This window comes from Temnothorax nylanderi, unplaced genomic scaffold (genome assembly GCF_030848795.1).
Source record: "Temnothorax nylanderi isolate EJ_2023f unplaced genomic scaffold, tnyl_v1.0 TNYL_tig0005_pilon, whole genome shotgun sequence".
NCBI lineage: Eukaryota > Metazoa > Arthropoda > Insecta > Hymenoptera > Formicidae > Temnothorax > Temnothorax nylanderi.
In genome coordinates, this window is record NW_027249067.1 from 1932083 (window position 1) to 1955469 (window position 23387).

At 41.7% G+C, this 23387-nt stretch overlaps 1 protein-coding gene across 5 annotated transcripts in view; it reads left to right on the forward strand.

Annotated features, from left to right (window-relative positions):
• Nucleotides 1–23387, forward strand: part of Sesn (Sestrin) — a 169176-nt gene that overhangs the window by 134101 nt on the left and 11688 nt on the right. For all 5 annotated transcript variants that reach the window (XM_071712883.1, XM_071712890.1, XM_071712896.1 and 2 more), the window contains one exon: nucleotides 20794–20964. In XM_071712883.1, coding sequence (XP_071568984.1) covers nucleotides 20794–20964 — 171 coding nt within the window. The remainder of the gene's footprint in view (nucleotides 1–20793; nucleotides 20965–23387) is intronic.

Below are 23387 nucleotides of genomic sequence, written 5' to 3' on the forward strand. Positions count from 1 at the left end.
GAGCTGTGCTCCAATAAAGTTTAAATGTCTCTTTTTTTTTTCTTTTTCTCCGTCTCGCTTGCTTGCCAACCTCGATAATTCCAGTCCATTAACCAAATGGTACGCGGTGATTAATTTATACAGGATTAATTTTGCCCGAATGAGAAAACAGTTCGGATCGCACTTCGAATCGTAATTGGCGTTCAATTTTTCTTCGCGCTTCGTGCCCCGGCTGATAAGCGATCGCGATGACTTGGTAACCAGGTGACAAATCAGATTATCATCTAATTTAATCTTTGCGTTCACATAACAGGCATATTTATTTTGCGAGCTTTGAACTCCGATGTCGATTATAGTATAAACAGCGTAAAAGAAATCGACAGTCGACAACTGATACGGTTCGTGGCGATTACGTAACTTGCGAAACTGAAAAACACAAATTCTGCAATTTATTCTCCTTTGTGTGTATTATATTTTCTCCACATACATAATTTCCAGAGGTTTCACATGTATATTGCGTGTACGATATTCCATCATTTATCTTGTACGCACGCTCGACTGGCTTTGTTGCCTGTCGGTCCCGCATGCGATGATTAAATTATTGGCGAGTATAAGAATAGTCCGCTATAGTTTACGGCTATTAAATTAGCGCTCGTTTCCGAGCTACGAATTTAAACTGTTTTCTAGAAGTCCCTAAGAATTCCTCGTAAACAAAGTCGGCGTGAATCGTGAATATTCATCCTTGTCTATTTTTACGACTGCGCCAAGCGTGCCACGAAATTCCGAGCCGCTATTGCGCGCTTTCAGGAAACAGCTGTGTTTTCGCATAACTTGTCCTCCGTAGGAGTAAACCGCGAGATAAGTATTTTCGATGAGTATTCTCGAGCTTGCGTCAGCTTCATCCCTCTTTCGTCAGCCCGAGTCTCAACGTCGAATTAACAAGCGTCTTATCCTTGAGCATGCATCCCACAATAGAACGTTCATAGCTCGATCACGTGCGATCATTTTTAATCGTAAAATTCTTAGAATCCATGACAAATATAATAATCTAATTTTATTATTAGACTAGTTTAAACTAATTGTATTAAAAACCCTAATTATTTTTAATGCAATTAATTTTATTGAAATTTTATTATAGTTTGTTTACGAAATTATTTTTTTATTTAAAACCTTTTATTTTTGCATTGCTCAAGTTCCAATACTTTGAAGGTAGAAGTTAAAAATTGATTAAATGTTTTAAAGTAAAAAGATACTTACTTGATTTATCTATAAATATAAATATATGTAAGATCTATAAAGATCTATAAATATAAGATAAATTAAAAAAGAGAAAAGAGAAGGTGTATATATGTATTATTCAAGAGTTAACGGTTTTAATTTCTGAAATTTTGGCTGCCTTGTCGAATGCTTCCTTTAGGTACGCGGTTGAAACGCCTCTTATGAAAAGGCGGTGTTATTGAGGTTCACCTTCCTCGATTCCATCGACACCTTTCGTTCTCCCTCGCTCGATCGAAGACAGCGGATCTTTCAAGCAATAAGAAACCGGGGCCGAGATTTACTCGCTGCTGGCTGATGCAATACACACTCAGCGCTTTTCGATCCTCTGCACTTTTCACGCATTGCTGTCTTTATTTATTAACGTCAAAGCGAAACTCTTAATTCAAGGTGATCAACTTGGGTGTTGATCGCCCAAAAGACCATTAGCGACTACGACAACATAGTTGTTGATTTATAAGTTGCTAATTTTGTTGCTGAAAGATGCTAATTATGTAACCGCAGGTATCTAAGTGATACTGATACGACCCCTTATAAAAGCCTTAACAAAAAAAAAATATATATATATATATATACCACCTAACTACTTAGTTCCCTAACGGCTTCGTGCAGCCTCATTATTACAGACAACCGACGTAGACGTGCGTTTGCGTGTCGTTTACTCTCGCACTTGTAACGTTTCCCTCGTCGTCGCTCACTAGTTACGCAATCGAACGTCGCCGGGATTGATTTTCGCGAGAAATTGGAAATTCGCGCGCGTCCGGTGTATTTTCGTGGTCGTTTCTGCCGGGAGAGACGAATAAGAGGCGGTATTAAGTGGCTACCTTTGCACAATATTAGACGCGGCTCGTGTATTTTTATCGCCACCGAGCGCGCATTCGATTTCCCTTCCCTTTCCTCTCCCTTTCTCTTCTCCTGATGCTTTTTCTCCTCCTTGTAGCCTTCAACACGGGCCTGACGAGTATACGTTCCGTCAGTGGTGGCTCGTATTCTCGCCGGGATACACGGTTATCGAATCTTCTTTTTTTTTCTCCTATCTCTCCTCTCGTCCCGCAGTCCGTTATCTCTGTCTCTGTCGAGATATATACCTGTCACGATTACTCCGCGGCAGGCTCCTTCTGAATTTTAGTTCCCCCAGTCCTACGGAAGCCCTCGGTTGTTACGTGGGGTTCGTGGTCGACAAACAGAATGGTAATCCCTGTTGAAAAACGAAATGATCTCACCATTGACGTAATATCATCAAACGTCGTATTCCTTTTATTCTTCTGAATACTTTTGTATACATTTGCATTAAACGCCTCGTGTGTAATGGAAACTTTCGCGCTATTGTTCATAACGCAGGAGTAAATTTACCATATTTTTCGCCGTATTTTCGTGAATATTTTACATATTCAGGGAGACTTTATGCTTCTTAATCTACGCATATTCCTTCGCTCGTCCTTGGAAGACCCTCCCTAAGGCGGAAATAAACGCCGCGCTCGCCCTCCCTCCTCCTTTTCTCCTTTCTCCCTTTCTTCCATCGCCGTGGCGAGTCCTCGACGTCGTAAAATTGTTTTCTAGGCGGTGGAACTGGTTTCGGAGGATCGGAGTTCTGGTTTCCAATGTTGTTTATGTCCGGTCATAGGCCGCCTTCGCTCTCCTCGTTCGTGTATCCTCCTTCCCGCCCCTTCCCCTCCCCGGCAGATTCCTCCCGACTTCTCTCTTCTTTTTTCTTCTTTTTTTTGCGTCACAACGGCGACGTAAAAGCCTTTTGCTGAATGAAAGACGAGGGTTCTTTCTTCGACGCGAACGGTTCAAGACCGGGAGCGAGTCTTCGATTTTCTTCTTTTTTTTTTTTTGGTTACTGATGGGCAAACTTGTTGCGATAAATTTTGCTATCACCGCGGTGAAATTCCGTTCATCGATTACGTAAACTAATGTCGTCGGTTTGTACAAGAAATTTGGCGAAAGGGGAAGAATTTTGATATACAAAACGTATTGTTTATTCGTGGTTATTAATAGAAATTTCGCGGCTGTTATTAGAAGTCAAGTTAGCGGTACTCTTAAACAGATTGGGAAAAATTCAATGTTTCACCGGTCAGAAGTCCGCCCCGACTTTGACGTTTTCTTACGATTTGGAGAAATTCCGGCGCATTCGCATTATACACACATCGCGCGTTACATTTATACTTGCTATTGAGTTAAATTAACTCGTGGTACAATCAAGCCTCGCGGAGCGAGGTCAAATTGTGAAACTGCGATGAGTGAGACTTGTCGACGCTTCGATTGCATACACGATTTTGCTATCTATTAGTCATCCGAAATCCGGGGAGGAGTCTTTCCAGTTTTATTCAGCAAATTGTACGAATGCCATTTTGTAATTAATAATTTGATATTTTTGTGATTAATAATTTGAACGCACCATCCGGAATCTCGACTCGTCGCAATTTCGCGGCTAAATCAGAACTGCTCGCGTGCTTCCTGGTTCTAGACAAGGAGTCGAGATTCTTTGTGTGCCTCGGCCTCGAATCGGCCAGTGGGACACAGATGTCCCAAGTACGACGAGGACGGACCGAGAGAACGGGAAACCCGGGAGAGAGAAGTGTCTGGCTGTCACGTGGCAGACCGGCAATCGATACGATGACGTCGACCTCGCCGGCGACCAATGAGGTGGCCACCCTCGCTGCCTTGACTATAACAGTGCCATTTACTGATAAGAAAGGGGCATCGAACTCGCGAAGTTTCCTTTGTTCGCGACCTCGCGCTCCTCCTCTCCGTCGTCCCTCCTTTTCCGGGCCGAACTTCTAGTTCTTGAACCTCCCAGCTGAGTTTATTTTCCCTCCCTTCTTCTCAGCTTCTTCTTTTTTTTTTTACAAGTTGTCCCAGAGAAGTTCTGCCCTTAATTCTTAATGATGAATTCTTCTGTCTCTTAACGAGCACAGATTCTTTTTATTGGGAAAATTTTCAATTGGAAACCTTAATTCGGATACTTTAGTTTGAAGAATATATTATGAAAAAGTTCAGAATAAATTGTTTACGAGTTAGAAATCACCCTATATATTCGCAGTATTTTTCTTCGCGTCGAGATACGTTCTTCGAGGCGACAACTATAGCGTCCAGCGTTCATATGAGCGAAAGAGATAAGGGGGAAGGAAGGGGTATTCCGTTCTGAAAATCGACCGACCAAATCGCTCGAATTAAATTATCGGATTTTATCCGAACGACCTTGGGAGCCCGCGCCGTTATCGGTAGATACGTCCCCGAAGCACAGATCACTCGCGTGACTCGGCTCAACAAGGAGAGAGAAAGATGTCCGCTTCCTGCTGATTAATTTGTTTGCTCGTGTCGTTGGGTAATTCGCAAACATTCTGGCGGTATTGAGCATTATTATCACTTTTATTTGTGTGGCATCAGCTATATCTGCATGTTCTCATCAACTTTAAACGTATTGTATACTCTGTATGTGTGTAATTAAAATATTTTATTTATATTAATGTAAAATAGAAAGAAAAGTCTTATCTACATATTTTATTTCTACGCGACTAACTTTAGGAGAGAAAATATTATTTTGATAATGCATAATTATTATATTATTTAATATAATAATATATTAATTGTATAATTATTATATTTCTTTATTATTGCACAACACAGTGACATATATCGCAGCAAAAAAGATACAGTGTCTGTTTCAGACATTCTTTGTCCTTCTAATAGTGCAGATAGTTTTCTTCCGAAATAATAGATAGTAAACGAGTACAGCGTAATAGGTCCTGGACTGGTTCCAGTATTCGAAATTGCGATTAAAAACTTGGGCACGACCCAGGTCAAAGGTTTAAGTGGCCGAAAGAGAGGAATTGTGTCGATAATAATATAATCGGCCAATCGTTATTCGTCGAGCGTAATACGGCGCATAGAGACAGAATTTAGGCGTCCTTGGGAGTTGTAACGCGGACACGTGTAGCCGAGAGACGCACCTTAGATTATTCAGTCGCGGTGGATCGCGTTTACACGGTCGAGCTGATCCGTACGATTTCAAGGCAGTGGCGTAGATATTGAAAAGTAAAAGATCCGAACGACACACAAAGAGAGGCTAGCTTTTATCTGATTTTAAAAAGAGACATGGGTGATACGTCAGAAGAAGAAATATTTTTCATCCGAGTCTTATTTAGATATTTATTAATCGTCGAAATTAGATGAATAAATGCATTATTCCGACGCGCATGTTTATCTTAAAGAACTTTGCAGTAAGGACTTTGCTCTTATTTGTTTGACGTTATCTAAGACGAAGCGTAATCGTAACGGTGATTTTAATATATTAGGAGAATACAAGGTTGACATTTAACGCTTAAAAATAAAAGAAGGATTCATTTAGTCTTTGTTTTGTCTCTTTCGGGATAATGATTTCTCTCGCAACGGACAACGACTTGTATCTACGCCACTGTCGAATGAATGGCCCTTCGTTGGGCCATGGGCAAGCGGAATTTCTAGCCTGAACAAGTCCGAGCAAATTATGACAGAGAAATCACTTTCGTGTGCGTGAGTGTATAAGATGATTCTCGAATTGACTGCTCGAGCACTCTTGCGTCAGTGTCTTTTAGCATAAAACACTCCATAAAATTAGACACTGGCATGAATTTATGAGACTATTTATATTAAAATATTTTATAATGTGATAGCTATTTTATTGAATATGCTAACTATCGGTAAGAATGAAATTATAATGGAACCGAATTTTTATTGCACAAAATAATATGAAAATAACGCCGTATTTGTTACAACTTTTTCCAATCGCATCGATTGCATTCTCTTACAAAATCACAGTAATTTTCGCAGATCCGCAAAGCTGCTCATATTTTCCGTCCCTTCTAGCGGAAAGAGCCTTATAGTCAACCCTGTTTATCATTAAATCACGCGGATATCCGTCACTTTCTCCACAATTCTTCATCGATTACTCCAGATTTAGCGCGGTGTTTCGCGCCACAATGGTCGCAATAAATCTCGCACGAGATTAAATTTCTTCATCGCCACCGTGTTGTTTTCCCTGAAGAGAAGAGATATTTTTTACACGCCCTTCGCTATCGAGCGAGTCGGTCTAGCGACTCATGGTGGCGATAATTGATCCGCTCCGCTCGAAATGGCCGCACTTTTTCTCGGACTATCGTGTGTGGAGTGTCCAAAATGTATGGGGCATATGGTTCACACACGTATTAGATCAGTCCTAATTTTGATTACGCCTCATATAACCCTCGTTCCCCTCGCTTAGAGAGAGAGAGTATTTACTCATCTAATTTTAGCCCGTGTATATTCGATAAATCATTTTGTTTGCGTGTTACGCACAAAGTACGCGTTAATATATCATTTCATGCCATTTAGCTCTTTGCGATTCAGCGGGGTGTTTTGCGTTAATCGCGGCTCAAGTAAAATTGCCGGGTTGGCCAGGCTTCCGGAGATTCATGCGTGAGCCCTGATGTCCGACGCTCGCGCGCGCGCGCCTTATTTCGCACGCACACGCGCGACATGCACGCGCGCGCGCGAATATGCACGCGCGTGTGTGATAAGAGAGACCGGCCGGCACACTCCGGCGAGAGCACACTCTTGCTCACAGGCGGAGAAGACGTGTTGTTTTAGGCCAGGCAAACAAGTGCCATAACCCGCGGCGCACTGCCATGCCGTCTCACGGTCGGGCGCAGCGTCGGGTCGCTTGATCGTTTCGCTTAAAAGGATGCGGGGAAATTGTATCCTCGTATAAGTAGCAGCGAGAAGAAGTAGGATATATATTTTAGGCATTATACAGCGGGATATTTCTCCGCCTCCGCGATGTAACGTGACGTTGACGCGCAATAAAACGGTGAGCGCGCGATTTCGCACAGGTCAATATAAGGCACTTTCTTGCGTACAAATTGACGCGATGCGGCGCGAAACACCCGATATATAAAATTTTTATCGTTTTGCAATAATATAATGCTCTCCGGCTTACTCCCCGATAAGCGACGTTGAAAAGTAAACGTTATCACAATCGTGGCAAACACGTTCTGAAAAAAAAATGTCGATGACCGCGGAATGTCTCGGTTGTCCAACATGCAGTTTGTCTTTCTTTTTTCGTATCGTTATATAAGCGAGATCAGCGACCTCGCAAATGGATGATGAAATAGACATAATTCTCGACCGCAGACATATATACCCGGTGAAGATGTACGATCGAGAGTCTCGTGGTATATTTTAATATTATGAATTTGTACGTTGTTAATGAACGTAATATATTGAGAGCTTATTTTGTCAAATCATTTCTCTATAATATTGTAGTGATAAAGCAAGGGGTTTTACTTGAATAAAATTGACTCGTTTCTAATAGATCTGTCTATTACAGTCGTTCTGATAACATTCCAAACGACGGGGCTTGGAGACTACGTGCGCGCGCGTGAGCCACATGAAATAAAGCAATTGCTTCCGCTCTTATCTATCGAAGCGAACGCTTCGAAAAATGAAGTAGAGACGTTTGTTTTAGGAGGTAAAGAGCTTCCAGAAAATATTGCGAAATGAAACTCGCATTTATTACACGATATATAATTCTGGATAATATTACTGCATTGCTAAATACAAAAATAATAATATTTCTGGTATTAATGAAATTTACGAGTAAATACCTGGTACACATACTGGTTACTTCGTAATAAAGGCGAAAGGTTATTCGTGGAAGATACAGAATATACTTTTTGCTTCATGCTTTTAGTTTGGAATCAAGACTTTCTCTTTTATTAAGGGAATTGGTTATTTTACAGCAATTCTAATTACGCGGAACGATATTTGAAACGAAACATCTTGCTTACCGCTTTTGCACTTGAGTGCGCGATAAGGCATTGCACGCTGGTTGCAGCAATGAGATGCCAATATCGAGGTATCTCTATGACATTTCGATTTACCGACCGGTGTAACAACCGACACACCCGTAATAACGGCTAATTAGAAACAGCCGTCGAGTACGCGTGTGTGTGCGTGCGCTGGTACAATCGTCACATACAGTTCTAGAAATCGAGTATTAACAAGAATAGAAGGGGAAGCAATTTAGTAGTCCAGTACGAGAAACGTGTTACTTCGCGAGAGGTCGCGAATCTTAAATCGCTTCATACGTCGCGAATTTCGGAACACCCTGTGCATCTGCTCGCAGCAGACACGCGAGCCGGCGCTCATATCGCGGTTTGCATTGTTATGCATACTACGTCGGCGCATACATTCGTATCGTTCGGATCGTGTGGCAGGCTAATCGGCAGACTAATCTAGTCTGTGGGAAACGTGGGGAGGGTCGTACAAGGTAAAGAGAGAACAGCCGCTAATTGTTGGATACGTCCAATTGTCGGACACGGCGGGCGCGAGTGCCCAACACCGTCCGCTTAATTGTTGATCTTAATTAAGCCGTATCGCGGTAGATTGCAATTAGTCCCCCGCGTGGGTGGCGATGCGCGACATCACATTCTATCATTCCCTTCCGCTTCTTACGACACTTCTGCCTCCTTCCTCTCTCTCTCTCTCTCTCCGTTCGTTCGTTCTCCTCTTCTTTAGTCACGTAGCAAGGCAGTAAAAACTCATCGCTTCTTTATGCCGCTTTAATTCTCGCTTATGCCCCCGCACGTAATTGGCACGTTGCTCCATATCTTCGATGGAGTTACTTCTCTGTACTGATTATTACCGTCATTAACGGCCGCCCGATTTCACGAATCGACTGCCATTAACTCCTCTTTTCATGTTCGTTCTCTTACGACAGTTCTGTACGCAACACTTTTCGAAAGGCGAAATGAGTATAATTTGTAGGAATAAGTTCTTTGCGATGTAAACGATATTAAAAGTTTTTAGAACATCTCTCGAAGAACTGGATATTATTAGGCAACGCCGGATGACGTGTTAGAGTTGCGTCGAAGAAAAAAGTAAAATTTTTTACTCTTTAATTTACTTTTTCGAGCTTTTTATTTCCAATATAAAACACGCGTAATAAATAATGCCTGTCACTTTAATAATCCCTATGGGTGTCGTTAAACGAAAAATGAATTGCTGCATTTCATAATCGCCGAAGCTAGAGACGATTGTCGATATACGCGGCACGCAAATTTACGTCGGTGTAAAATAACGTCATTCGGACAACTGTTTTGCATTTTATGCGATTACAATTTAGCCGGCGAGTTAACGTTATATCGCTGCTTCTCATAACGTCAATTCGGGTTTCGCTTCCTATATCGAATTCAACGGCACTTCACGCATATTTTACTCGTTTCGGATATTACGATAATACCCGCCGTTCGCATTGGTCGTCCGCCTCGCGCTCGATTTCGCAAACGGCGCGAATAAATTTAACCGATACCGTCGGGCTGGCTCTCTCATTTCGCTCTACGATATAGCAGTCGATGAAATCGGGCGTGTCTGTCGGCCGTTGAGAAGCTGAAGTATTGAAGTTGAAGTACCGCCGATAGTCGCGATTCAATCAAACTTTCTCCACTAAATGTTCGATTCCTTTATCTAACCGCCCGAGCTATGCATAATAGAGTCTGTCGTGAAAATTTTAGTTCAAATGTAATTTTAATTTAATTGATAATAAATTATACTATTATATTAAATATCAATTATTAAATTATTAAATTATATTATTAATAATACTTTTTAACGCAAAGCTCTTCTCTGCTCGCGATATGAAATACAACACGCGAGGCTTAATTTAATAGGAGATATTTTCTATGATCGTTGCGTAAGAGGAGAATGACCTTCTCTCTGCTAATGCCAACGTTCGTAGTGCTGTTAGGTGAAAAAAAGTTCGGTGCTGCTGCGCGACGATACATGTCGTGTGGGAGTGATATACGCGATACACAATGTGGCACAAGGCCTTCTTCCCAATAATCGGCTTCTCGACCGTGGACGTCGCGTAAATCCCTCTCGGACGTCTCCACTCTTCTTCTTCTTCTTCTTTTTCCTTTTTTCTTCTTTTTTTTCTTTTTCTTTTTCTTCCCGACTCCCAGTTAGTGCCGCGCGATCGTAGCGTCGGCTTGGAGGTTTATTTTTGCAATTATTTCGTGACGCTTATAGTCCGCTACGGGATAATGAAAAGATTTTGCCCGATGGTGAAACAAGGCTCAAACAATTAATGAGAGCGCGACGAAGTCGCTTCGGTGTTCCCGCACAAGAAAGCCAAGGGAAATTATGGTAATCTGCTCAGGCCGGCTCAACTTTTTATGAACATAGGGTGCCGAGCGAAAAAAAAAAAAAACGGAGTCAATAACTGCGAAACGTCGCGTGTATATAGCGTGAGAAAGTATTTTTATTCGAGACTGTTGTAAGATGGATATGTATTCGGGAAGTATTGTCGCGCGCGCGGGAGACATTCTGCCGAAAATATTTTTATCTGCGTATCATACCCGGGATGTCGGAGCGATTTCTGATCGCAATGTTGATTTGACGCCGTTACACGAGCGGTAGTCGGTTTCTTTTTGCCGTTTAAAACCGCGGAAAAATTAATATGAAATTTTTATTTTATTCATTACGTAGCATCTCGCAGGAGCGCTGAAATACGCTGCTAAATATTCACGCGGGGAATTTTATATAAAGCTCACCCGGGATCATATTTTTCTCATCCTTAGTACTTGGTGCGCAGAGTTACCGTCCCGATTTACTCCGGCGAAGGCTCCGGAGGCAGAGGCTCTGTGTATAAAGCTTTTCTACACGGCGGCGTCACAATTTACGCTCGGGCTAGAGGGATATCTCCCGGCGATCGATAAAATTTTCATTTCATGCGTCCTAAGCGGGGACGTCAGAATCTCTCCCTTTCTCTCTCCTTCTTCCCCCGTCGTATATCTCTATCTCTCTCTCTCTCTGCCTCTCCGCCTTGCGAAACCGGGCACGCATGACCGAACAATCGAATTGACTTTTAAACAAGCGTCGCCGCCCCACCTGTCGCGCTGCGCGCTGCTGTTTGTCGCGTTTCTTGTCCTCTCGCCTGCTCCGCGACGCGAAACCGTCGGAAAAATATACGACTTCCGACAACATCATGTGTACGCTAAACAAGCATCACGTCCGCGTGGCGAAACCTCAGCCCAGCACCTCACCATTAACGTCTTTCGGCTTACTTCGACGAGACTCTAATGTTCACTTTCAATCTCGATTACGTAATCGGTCTTCACCTTCACACCAGAGCGCCGTTTCTTCTTGGTACATCCGGTCGGAGAACGAGCAACGTCGCTCATCGATTAATCCTGTGTGTTTAATGTAAATTGAGGTTTAACGTTACATTTGATGCTTAAACGTGGCGGGAATACGACTTTAGCCCCGGCCAACGTGACGAGAGTTGCGAAGTGCTGCGCGGCAGCACGTGAGGCGATAATTGACGGCGCCGGGCTACGAAATTGGGTCAGGTTTTCCAAACCTCCTCAAAGAACGCGCGCGTGGTGATACGAATCCGAATACGGGTCGTCAGTGTCGTCACACGCGATGTGTCGGTACACGAGGCACGATTTTTACGACTGTTTCATTTTCGTCCAGTCAACATCTGGCGAGCAACGATGTTGTTGGAGTTCTCCGTTCTCCGTTCTCCCTTTGAACCCTCTCATTGGAGACCGCTGTTTTTCTGAAACAGCGCGAGTTGTTCGCAGCGAACGAGACGAAAAGGCATACTTCAAGCTTTTTGACGATGTTTTTTTTTTTGTATTCCAGGTTCGTTAGTCATCGTAGCATGTAATAATTAAACCTGGTATGCTTTGGAGCGTGCAATTAAGCTTTTTCAAAATTATATCCTGCGCATTTATAAAAGAAATGCGTAATTGTTACACGCATTTCTGCCACTCTGTTCTCCATTTTTACAAAATTGTCCTTTTTAGCTGTAAGAAAAATAACATTCGCAAACACGTGTATCGTATCACATTCTGAATAGTGTAACAATAAGGTAATTAAGCTTTTTATCAGATACATATTAGTTAGCTCGGCATTCGTGCATGCCGAGGGGAGCTATTAATATGAAATCTGGGCCGAGTCTTTGTACGAGGACTAAAAGGGACAAAGGAAGGGCCATATGGACGCGAGTTTGGCATTACGGCGGCAATTTGCGCGAAATTTTGCGAATAACTCTGTCCGTATTGTCTTGGGAACAACTTCGTTAGCGTCGAAATGGGTGGCGAAGGGCTGGTAACCCTCCAAAGCAGAAACCGACGGCATGAAACGTGCGTGCGCCCGGGCGCGGGTCGACGACGACGACGACGGCGGCGGCGGGTTTCCTATAACGGAGTCCGCTCGCGTTCGCGTTCGGAACAGCGTCAATTACCGGACAACAAAGCGGAGCGTGGATAAATCGCGAGGCTAATAGCCCCTTTGTTCATCTGGATCTGGAACGCGCCATCGCGCGAATTCGATGATAAAATAAACGGCGCACAGTTTGCCACGGCGCGTTTTATCGCGCTTAACGAAGTTACTCGGGGGCCCATTGAATCGTAATAGGGCGTGTAAGTAGCGCGGTCGCGGCCTAGGGAGCCGTCTTGAAAGGACTCATTGACTCGCGTTGCATAATAAAGGCATCTTTCAGTTTTAACAATTGCAGATCATGGTGAAAGGCGTAAGCGTGCCACGGACGGGACTTCTCGCGGAAACTGATATAACTGACATCGATGGTATTAGTTAAATTCTGATAAGATATGAATAGACTTAGATAAATCTAAAGAGGCAACAACTACTCACTTTATAAGATTTATCAATAAGAAAATATGTTGCTTACTTTCTTTTTTTTAAAGATTGACTCTAATGATTAACGATCAACTAACGAGAGGCTTGTTGAAAGACCATTAAATAATTAATTATTTTGTCGGCTTTATATTTGTAGCTTGTGTGCTGCAAAAGATAATCCAGGTGGTGTGACTTGATTAGAAACTTGATTGGAAACTTGATTAGGAAAATACCGCGTGACTCACACAGCGTGACAATACGCCCATTCGGTGACGTGTTATTTTTTTTTGTTATTTGTGACATCGCATCTCTTGACAAGATAATTTCCATCTGCCAGCGATCGTTAAATAATTTCGTAATAACGCGGCGATTCCGGCGCGACACTGAAAGTATTTGCCAGTTATTACGGAGATTATTGTCCCTCTCCTGTGCCCCGCCCATCACCGATATAATCAAACCGTATTCGTGTACATGATTAGCCTCCGCTGACAACCACAGTTGATTAATGGACCATATAGAATAGTCGGTAAAATTATGGCAATTGAAGGCAAGCGGATGAGGGCCGTGTATAACATATATAAAGCGTTTTAAAATTAAGCTAATGGTCACTCGTGACGTGAACTAATATTACACGGTAGTGCCGTTGGATTTGTACACAGGGTGCTTTGTGAGATTTGCGACAAACTCCTGTCTACGTTTGGCATTATTACGGTGTTTTCATATTTCAGTGCACTAATTAATAATTGAAATTACCATTATTCTTTATCATTTGATTGACGTGAATCTTCTCAAGACTCTTGCCCGGTATCGTTACCTGTTCTGAAGATGGACTTAACGTGTTTTGACGACTGTCCTATGACGTTCCACTGCGCTTTGCTTCGCCGTTGCGGCAATCGAAGCGAAATGCTAAGTTCGCGTGGTAAATAACCGCGTGAATAAAAAGGCCACGTAAATATAGCGATGCGATTGGCAAGGCCTCGTGTTTGTGTAGATACGCGACAGAGCACGTCATTCGCGTCTTGAGACGTTCGGAGTATGACAAACATACGATTCTCGGTGTTTATTCGCACGATCTCGCGATAAATGACGCGCGCGTCGCGTTTTCTTCTTCCTCCTCCTCATCTTTTTTCTCCTCGTGGAGTACGAGATCGCGCCCACGTGGAATCATGCTACGAGCGTCATTTACTTAATCTTGTTTACGCTGCACGCGCTGCGCAGCCTGGTGCAGCCGTGAGATTCTGTCCAAAATACAACCGCCGCGGGCTTGCGGCGCCAACTTAAAGCTATCTCAATTATAGAATATTGCGGCATGTGTCGCCTACAGGGCAATAGGACCGACGATCCAAAATTTTCGATCTCGCGCGCGCGGGCTAATATCGTTAAAAATCTACGTGCGCGAAAACTTTAATCCGATACGCGCGATTCCGTATATTAACAGTAGTACGAAACTCGTACTTTCTGAACTGTGCAGCATTATTATTCTACGTGTGCAATTTGCACTGTAATTTCGCTGCGGTGGTGCACCGTGTACTTTTCCATACGAACTTGGCATATGAATTATAATTTTCCGTCGTTACGTCGCGTCGTTGCGAAATTAGCCAATAAGGTTCACCGAACAATCCTCACGCGAGACTCGCGCGAGCGCAACTATACCGGATTTCTATCCGAAGGAACGGCGTGGAATTCTAAAGAAGTCCGGTTTCTGCATCGAAACGATGTATTATGCTTCCATCCAGGAAACAGTGAGCCGCCGGTATTGTGGAGTTGGTATCGATCCCACAGTTCCTACGGAAAATATATTAATATATTCATCGAGTATCTTATCTTTATCAATCTTATATCACGTAAAATTGTAAGACAAAGCTTCCTAACTTTTTATCACGAATAAATTTCTTTTAACGTCTCTGATAATTTTCCCAGATCTCCAACTTTACGACTATGCTTTTCTCATTTAATGGCTCATAATGGGCGAGCTCTTAGGGGCTTTTAGAAGGCCGTATTTTATCTTGGATTTTTTATGCAACGCAAATTGTTAATTTCTCGATAAAGTAAAAAAACTGTTTGCCACCTAAGAAGTTGTAATAGGGCGCGTAATTTTTTTGCGCATATTTATTAGTATCTTAGAATTATGCGTTCCAAAAGCCTCCTTTTAATAAATTATTGTCCCTTTGAGAAGATCCTGAACATATGTTTACCGTCATTTTCATTGTTAATGACGATAAAATTTTCAATTTTTTTTTGGTCACGACGTTGCCGCACATTTTCACGCTATATGTCCTTAGTATGTCGCATACATAATTTACGCGGCTTTGTTCCAGTAATTATTGTCGTGGCTGATAATGGACAATAGCGTTTAATGTATCATTATGGAAATAAATATTCGTTTATCGTGCATTGTCCTGCGTTACGAGAGACGCGCGCGAGTCGCGACGCGGCAAGCCGGGCATAAAGTATGGATATCGCAATAACGATACAATACGAATGCAGGAGGAGGAGATGCACTATCTTACATATATCGCCATTCATCGTCTGTTTATGAAGCGACTGTCAAGACGTGCGATTCCAATAAGAACCGAATGTACTGAACGGCATAAGACGCGACTTTTGCTAGATGTTAGAGCAGCTGGAGCGATTGCGTGCTCCTGAATGAATAACAAGGGAGATTTGCTACGTTGTATATAAAATTTACGTTCTTCTTTCTATAATTTCTGTCTGAAAGGAAACCATCGTATCGTTGATATATACAGGAGCCGTGCATAATTGTTTAGCCTTCATTCATGAAACGACTTTGGGGACCGTAGCACGATTCGACGTCAGAGCGACCAGTCGTTCTCTTTCTAGAAACTGCGGGTGCTCTCTTTCCTATTGTCTTAGTCACGTACGGACAAATATGGTCACGCGGCCGGCAAGATGAGCAACGACCGATCGCAACGTGCGCGTACTTGGCGAGGGAAAATCTCTCGACGTGACGTGAAATTTCGCTTCCAAGAGCGAAGAGTGAGGAGGGTTGAGGGAGTCTCCCTGAAAGGAACTCGCCACGAAGTCTCAGCGAGTCTCGGGCTGATCGCCAGGAATCGCCGCCAAGAGAAAAAGGGTTCTCGGAAGGAGAGGTAAAGGTCTGCCGCGCTGGCTGCGCTTTCCGAGGGTCTCGCGCCGGGGCAAGAGACGTGTGGCTTGCCAAATCGCGTGTATGAGAGTCAATTGAGTAATACCTAACTATATACGCCTATGATGTAGCTGACTATTTTCGTAAGACGAGTTTCGCCTAATCCGCGACTCACTTTGCCTCGAACACAATCATCTGATGTTTTTTTAGTAATATGTATTAAACAAAAATAAAAATAAAACACATTGGATGATTGGTCAAGGTAATATATGTTTTTGTTTAATATATATGTTTGATATAGGTATCGTAGATGCTTTTTAATCCCCATCTTGAGAATTGAAATGTCACGATTTTTGATGAACTCATTTTCTACAGCCAGATATGCGGAGGAAAATTATGCTAATGATAGCGTTTTCGTAATAAGGATCATTTCCGCACATCTATTGCCTCGGAAATGAAACTGGTTGAAATTATGTCGGTTTCAATCGCAAGCTACCTTGGGATCGTGACGGGAAAATTGTGAGAAAATGTAAGAAAATATAAGAATAATATTCGAGTAGCTTGTGTGCATACAAATAACTTCATTAATGAAACTGTTCTCGTTAGGTTGCGGGATAAAATGGCAATTCCGCGGAGTCCCTGAAAGTTCGCACGATGTATATCTAATAGCTTATTTAGCGGTAAAAAAATACGCTGCAAAAATAGAGCGATGTTGAAAACAACTTAACGACTTGTCTCGCATCATGCCCAGCATTTAACAGTTAATGACTATCGTCGATTGTCGAGAGTCGTATCTCAGACGTATCTTAGATGCTTGTTCGCTGGTTTTTTTTTTTACATTCGCTAACGTAACACTGCAGAGTCAGAAAAATACCGACTCAAGAATAAGCCATCAAGCGGATGTTTACGTAGCGAAATGATGAATGTTGGATAATCGTCGGTATTAATATTAATATCATTTTGCGTGCGTTTCTTGCGACGATTGCGCAAGGAATATATTTATAAAATAGCTAATAAAATGTAATGTGATCAGTTGAAATATGTCTCTGGACAAACATTCTAATTAATCAGACGTACGGATTTCTCTCGGAGATCTTTTTCTCCTGAAGAGGAGGATATATATCCTCGAGCGACCTTCGAGGCCCTGTCGAAAAGTATCGAGTATATAAATTTTCCCGAGTGCTTGGACTACTCTCTCGATCTTCGGGCTATCACGCCGGGTAACTGACATTAAGTAATTTGTTATTTCCGTCGAGCCGACCTCTCTGGGTAACGAACGCCGGCCGTCATTTAATAATAGATCGATCAATTCGAGAACCAGCTTTCTTAATGAGTCTTTCGGTTATTAAATGTATTTTCGTCTATCTGTAATCGAGCCCCCACGTGTCGCCGCCTGGTCGATTTAGTCGCGATATTATCAGAAAATGGGGCCGAAACTCCCTTGCGGGGTTGCTTCCGCAATTATGCCAAAAATAAACTCAATTCCGAACCCAAAAATTGGGGAGAAAAGCGATTCGCAAAAGTAAATGTGACATAATTATATCATAAAATAGAATATATAAAGAAATTATGATAAACGATGTGATAAGATGCGAGTTAAATCTTTCGCAGAAAAGAAGTTGGAATTAAAAGCATTACGCATAAACTTACGTAAATGTTTAAAACATATAGGATATATGTACATACTTCTCGACTAATTAAGTATGTACTGGTATAATTTCTGCAAAAGTGACAGTTGACATTTATTTTCGCAAAGACCCCAAAAGGAAAATCGTATATTTCTTCGCTTTCTTTCCTTATTTATCAACTCGCGTGTTTATCGACTACCTATACTCATTCAAACAGGAATTCTGCAAAATTCGGTTACACCGATTTCAGTGGTTGACTTTAATGCACAAGGACCGGTATCCTACCATTGGGTAAACCCTTTCCATACGGTCAATGGACGTACAATAATAATAATAATAATCAGCCGCAGGCTGCCGATTAATAATTCCGCGACGATGATTTTAGCGTGATAAGCGCATTTATCCCGAAATCGTTTTGTTTAACTTATTTACGTTGGGTATATCGCACGATGAAATCGACCGCGTCGACGATTGTTCGAAGAAAGCGTATGTTAATACGTCTGCTGTAACCGTCTGTGGTGTTTTTCAATTGTAATCTGATTAGGAATGATAACGATTCCGACGAGTCGCGGCGAGGTGAACGCGTTTCTGCCGGGGGCATGACGGGCGCGTTTCATCACGTACACGGTGTTCTGTTATCATTCGCGATGTGGGTTTTTTTTTCTCCTTGCGACAGTTATAACTTATAACGGGTGATGCGTAACGTGACGTGTCCCACTTGCCTTCGCGCAAGTTATGTCCGGTGTGGGATGTTCAATATTCCTCGGCGAAAGCCGCCGCGGCGCCCAAGTGAAAAGTGAAATATCTCTCTCGCGATATTTGTGCGTGTGCGTGCACGTGCGCGTGCACACACAGGTTAGCGACCCATTACAAGGTCGACCACAAATTATGCATTTGTGTAGATTCGTGTCATAACTGCTTACTTTCAGCCTGCTCGCGACGATAACACCGCAAGTTGAACCGCAGTTATTTAAATAATACTTATTATCATTTCGTATGAATAAGTGTTAGCTGAACAATACTGGTCACCTATACCAAAAGTATCGATGAGATAATTTCCTGGAAATATTCATACCACTAATAAACATTGATAATGCGTAGACAATGCATTGATGTGTTAGTAGTGCTTTAATGACTAAACGGTTAATACGTGAAAGTAATGCAACTTGCGAAATAAACTTGTTATCGATGAGAAACGACGAGAAACGTTGAGAAACAGTGAGGTTCTCCTGAAAAACAAGTGTTATCTACGCTTCTCTCTGTAAAAATTCTTGCTTATATATATAATTAAAATTCGCAGTTAGTATTAAATAGTTTCTGCATCGTTGTTCAGGTGTTTGGTTCCGCTGATTTTATTGTGAACCCGTCACTACAAGTTCACTTGCAATTTCTTGTCTTTTTGCATGCCAAGACGTGTGTGTAAGAAAGCCGAATGTGCGTTGCGCGAAGGAGTTTTTACACGTATGCGGAAGAGGTGGGGTGTTGCAAGAACGATTGCAGGGGCGAATAAAAAATTCGCTTATTTGCGTGAAACGAATCTCGCGGCACGGGAGACAAAGAATTCGTTGTTTAAGTTGACTTAATCGGCTTCCACGAGAAGTCCATTGCCATTTCGAATTGCGGGTACGTGCGCTAACTCGCGATATGTATGACGAACGACTGTTTACCCTACTGTTTACTCCGACGCATTTCTTGAAACGATCCTAAATGTGATTGCGTCAGCGATCGATCGATCACCAGAACTCTTCCGACCGGTGCGGAAGCTCGGCTAATAAGTCCGACAGGCGGAATATTTATAACGGATGAGTTGATTTCAATATCGGTAGCGCAAGAAAAAAAAACTGACAACAAAAACTATAAATATTAACAAGCTCGTATCTAGTAAATTGCATTACGCGGTAAAACGTGACTCGAGTCGCGTACAGTCACGTTCGCTTATTTTCTAATGATAAATTATTCTATCGGCAATTGTTTGCGTATTAGAATTACTGAAAAAAAAAGAAGTTAGAAAATACTGAAAAAAAAAAACCCGGAAGCATACGGAATTATCGTAATAGGCAATGGTCTGATCTGTGAAGTTTAAAATCTCGCGTGACAGCTAGGGTGCGCAAAAAGTTATTCGCGATTCTTTTTTTAACGATACGATATCAATTACGCGTTTCTCGACAGCGGGTTCTCGCAACTGCCTGTTCCTGTAACTTAACCGTGCAAATAATAATTTCCATCGGTGATACTGTTTGTTCTACTCGATCGATTAAGGAGCAATCGCACGTTGCGGAGTATAACACGGTCATTAAGCGCGATACTCCGTGTAGCGTGTCCAGTGTACTGAGCTGTAATTTATGCCGATATCTATCTAGATGCCCATATCTCTTGCGAGACGTGTACACAAAAGCATGAGGTGATGTATTAATCAGTAGTAAGCAAGACGCGCACCATTCAATGATGCAATGCAAACACCTGATTGCGTGGATCGCTTTCGGATGACCCGGAAACCCACTCCTCCATATTTGCGCACGTGTAAGCACGTAAACGCGGTTACATAATTAATATCGCGATTAACGTGCCGAACGATTAACGCCCTTTGCGCGTACTAATATGATTAACGCTCTTTATCGGCGAAGCGACGATACACGCTGCGAGAAATATGTATAGTGTATATTTTGTGCGCTATATGAAGCATCGATTCGTGCCGTTATGTGACGCCCATGTGAAAACGTGACTTGTGTACTTTCCAACGCCGAAAACTTACCAAGGCCCGAGGCCCGAGCGTATAAATAACGGTCTAGGACCAAACAACATGATTGGGCTGGCCAATTATTGGGTAGATACTAAACGTAAAGGCAGATCTTTCTACCTGAAAACCACGAGAGGTATTCGAAACCCGAATACATTTCTAGGAGGGGCAGGCAAATAGTGATTGTTCTATACAACGATTTTGAGGAGCGAAATGCGTTGTTCTATGAAAATAGTATTTTTAGTAAATTTGGTTTCCTTGGAATTATCTCTTGAACTTTTGACTGTATATTTTAAAATTTGAAATTTTCGATCGGTTGCTATCGCATTTGTCGAGTCTGTGTATCTCTAATTTACTACGATGACGCTTTTGTTTACAACAATGTGTTTTGATTGTTACAGACTCATGTCCTGTTGATGGATGCTTTCCTACAGAACAACAGGCTGGATCATGTTTCGAGAGTTATGTCTTCGCACCCAACGTATCTGGAACATTTCCTCCGGACCCAGCATTTCATCCTTCGGGGCGACGGTCCACTTCCTTATGACTACAGACATCTCATTGCCATTATGGTAAATATCTGTTTTCTTTCTTATTTTCTATAAAAAAATTTAAGGGTAATCAGAGAATTTGTTATACTTCATTAATTGTGTGATTTTTGAACACATTCTTGCGACTTTTATTGCGTTTTCTTTGCGTCATTTAATAAAACTGGTAGAATTTTACGAAAGGTAACTGAAACAATTAAAAGGTGTATATTGATATTAACTTTAGAATTTTGTTCGGTTCATTAGAAACTCTGTTCCATTAATTTGTAGAGTTTAAAACGAGATATGTTTCTTATTTCTTTTTTTTTCTCTTGAGAAGTTCTTATTAGAAGCGTTTTTTTGCGTTAAATGCTCAGTTTCATTGAATATAATTTATCATGCGCGTAGAGAATTGTTGCTCACGAAACTAAACACTTCTTCGCCGCGATGATGATGCGTCTTCGTCTTCAAGTTCCCTGATCACCCTCGACGAGCGACAGCGGGTCACCGGGTCAAAGATTATCGCAAACCGAGTAAATGCAGCGCGTGTGCGTTTCGTAATGCCGTACACGTTCTCGTGAAAAGAAATTAGTAAAGATGTGAATAACGTTGACTATTCCTTTATGATCTTTATGATCTACGCACTCATTTGCTTTACTTCTAGTTATTTTTGTATAAAAAAAACATGCAGTTTGTTGTATGTAATTATATAACCTTATCTCTTATCTCTGAACATGCAACATATATTATAATTAAGACATAAATTTGAATAGACATTCGGTGGCAAGATAAAAAATGTTTTATTTTTCAATTAGGTACATGTTTTTTAGTTTCTCCGCGAATGATTTAATTCTTAAATAACGGAAAGCTTATTTAAATTGCGCGTATGAGCATTTTGTAGATGTATTTTGTAGACTATAAATAACACGTAGGAGAGAATGTCCAATCGAAGGTTCCATTCGCATGCAAAAATCGAACAAGCCATATTTTTAAGTAAATGAGTCATTTATCATTCAATGCTCAGAATACAGATTCGTGCGAGAAACAGGCTTGTCTAGATAACACTGCGCAAAGATAGGCGGAAAGATAAAATTGATTTGCCAGTTTTACATTCGCATCATAGGAACGCGAATTCACGAATTATTACGAAAGTAAAATGCATCTTTGAGATCGCAAGATTTTTATGGATCCTTAAAAACGTCGAATATTTCACGGAGAGTTCCAAAATATTTTATTTCCTTCTCGCGATATTCGAGACCCGCGATATCGCAAACCTGTTTGTTTTCCATAAGTCAGCCGTCACTTGAATTCGAAGCGAGTTTATTAAGTACTTTGTTTTGTTTAGCTCCCGTTTTCATTCCTTGCAAAATTAAGACGGCTTGTCGGAGAAACCCGTTTCGCGAGTTAAGATCTTACTTCTTCTCTGAAGGCTAACTCTCGGATTAGCTAATGCATAGTTGGTGATTGAATATATATTTCCGTAAATGTGTATCTGAGGTATAAAACTACCAGTGAGAGAAACTACGGTGTGTTGTTAAATAAGTATACGCGATATATAGGCGAGAGCAGGTATGCAGATTCTGCAAACTGGTTTATTCTGAATTGTCGAGTTAACGGCTGTTTGACGAGCATTCGCGGCCGCCGCCGACTTTGTTTATTACAAAATCTCGGACTGTGCAGACTGTAAAAGTGCATATCTCCACAGGATACAATATCGAGGTTACAGCTTCCGCCTTTAAATGATACGCAGTCGCGATCGGATGTCGTTGTGAGCCATTGCGAGCTTAATCTTATACTCAAATGATAATTTGAACAATTCGCGCATTACGACAGATTTTCTTTATTACTTCCTCGAAACTCGAGTCGAGACCTTTACGTCATTCAAATGTTTAATAATAATTATTAATGTCGCTGTATTCGAGCGGGCTAAATTTATTCGATTCATATTTAGCTGTTTCGCACCTTTCGCGCTTCCTTTATGCAATCTCGGAACTCGATCTTTGAGTAATCTCGGTTTGATAACTCGGGAATCACACATCAGTAGACCGGCGTGATAGACAAAATATCACCGCGCGTGTACGATCGATCGAGAAATATTTTATCTCGAAGAGCGGCGAAGTGCGGACAAGGACGAAGTAAATTGTTAGACGATACACGAGGATGAGTGTGATAAAATGATAAGGTATTTGAAAAACAGCTTTTCTACTGATAAACATTGTGTTCGGTGTGCATGAACTCGCTACCTCGGGATGCGATTTGCGATCACCTCGGATCGTTCCTCGTCGAAAATTGACACTGGGAATCGCATCTTTGCAAATTTATTAGTAAAATTAAATGAGAAATTACTATTTAAAAAATACGTGTCAAGATCTTTCATTTGAAAATAGAGATAATAATGAAATGCAGTTCAGTCTTCTTTTATTCATTTATATTCTAGTACTATTATATACTTCATTAATCATTGCCTG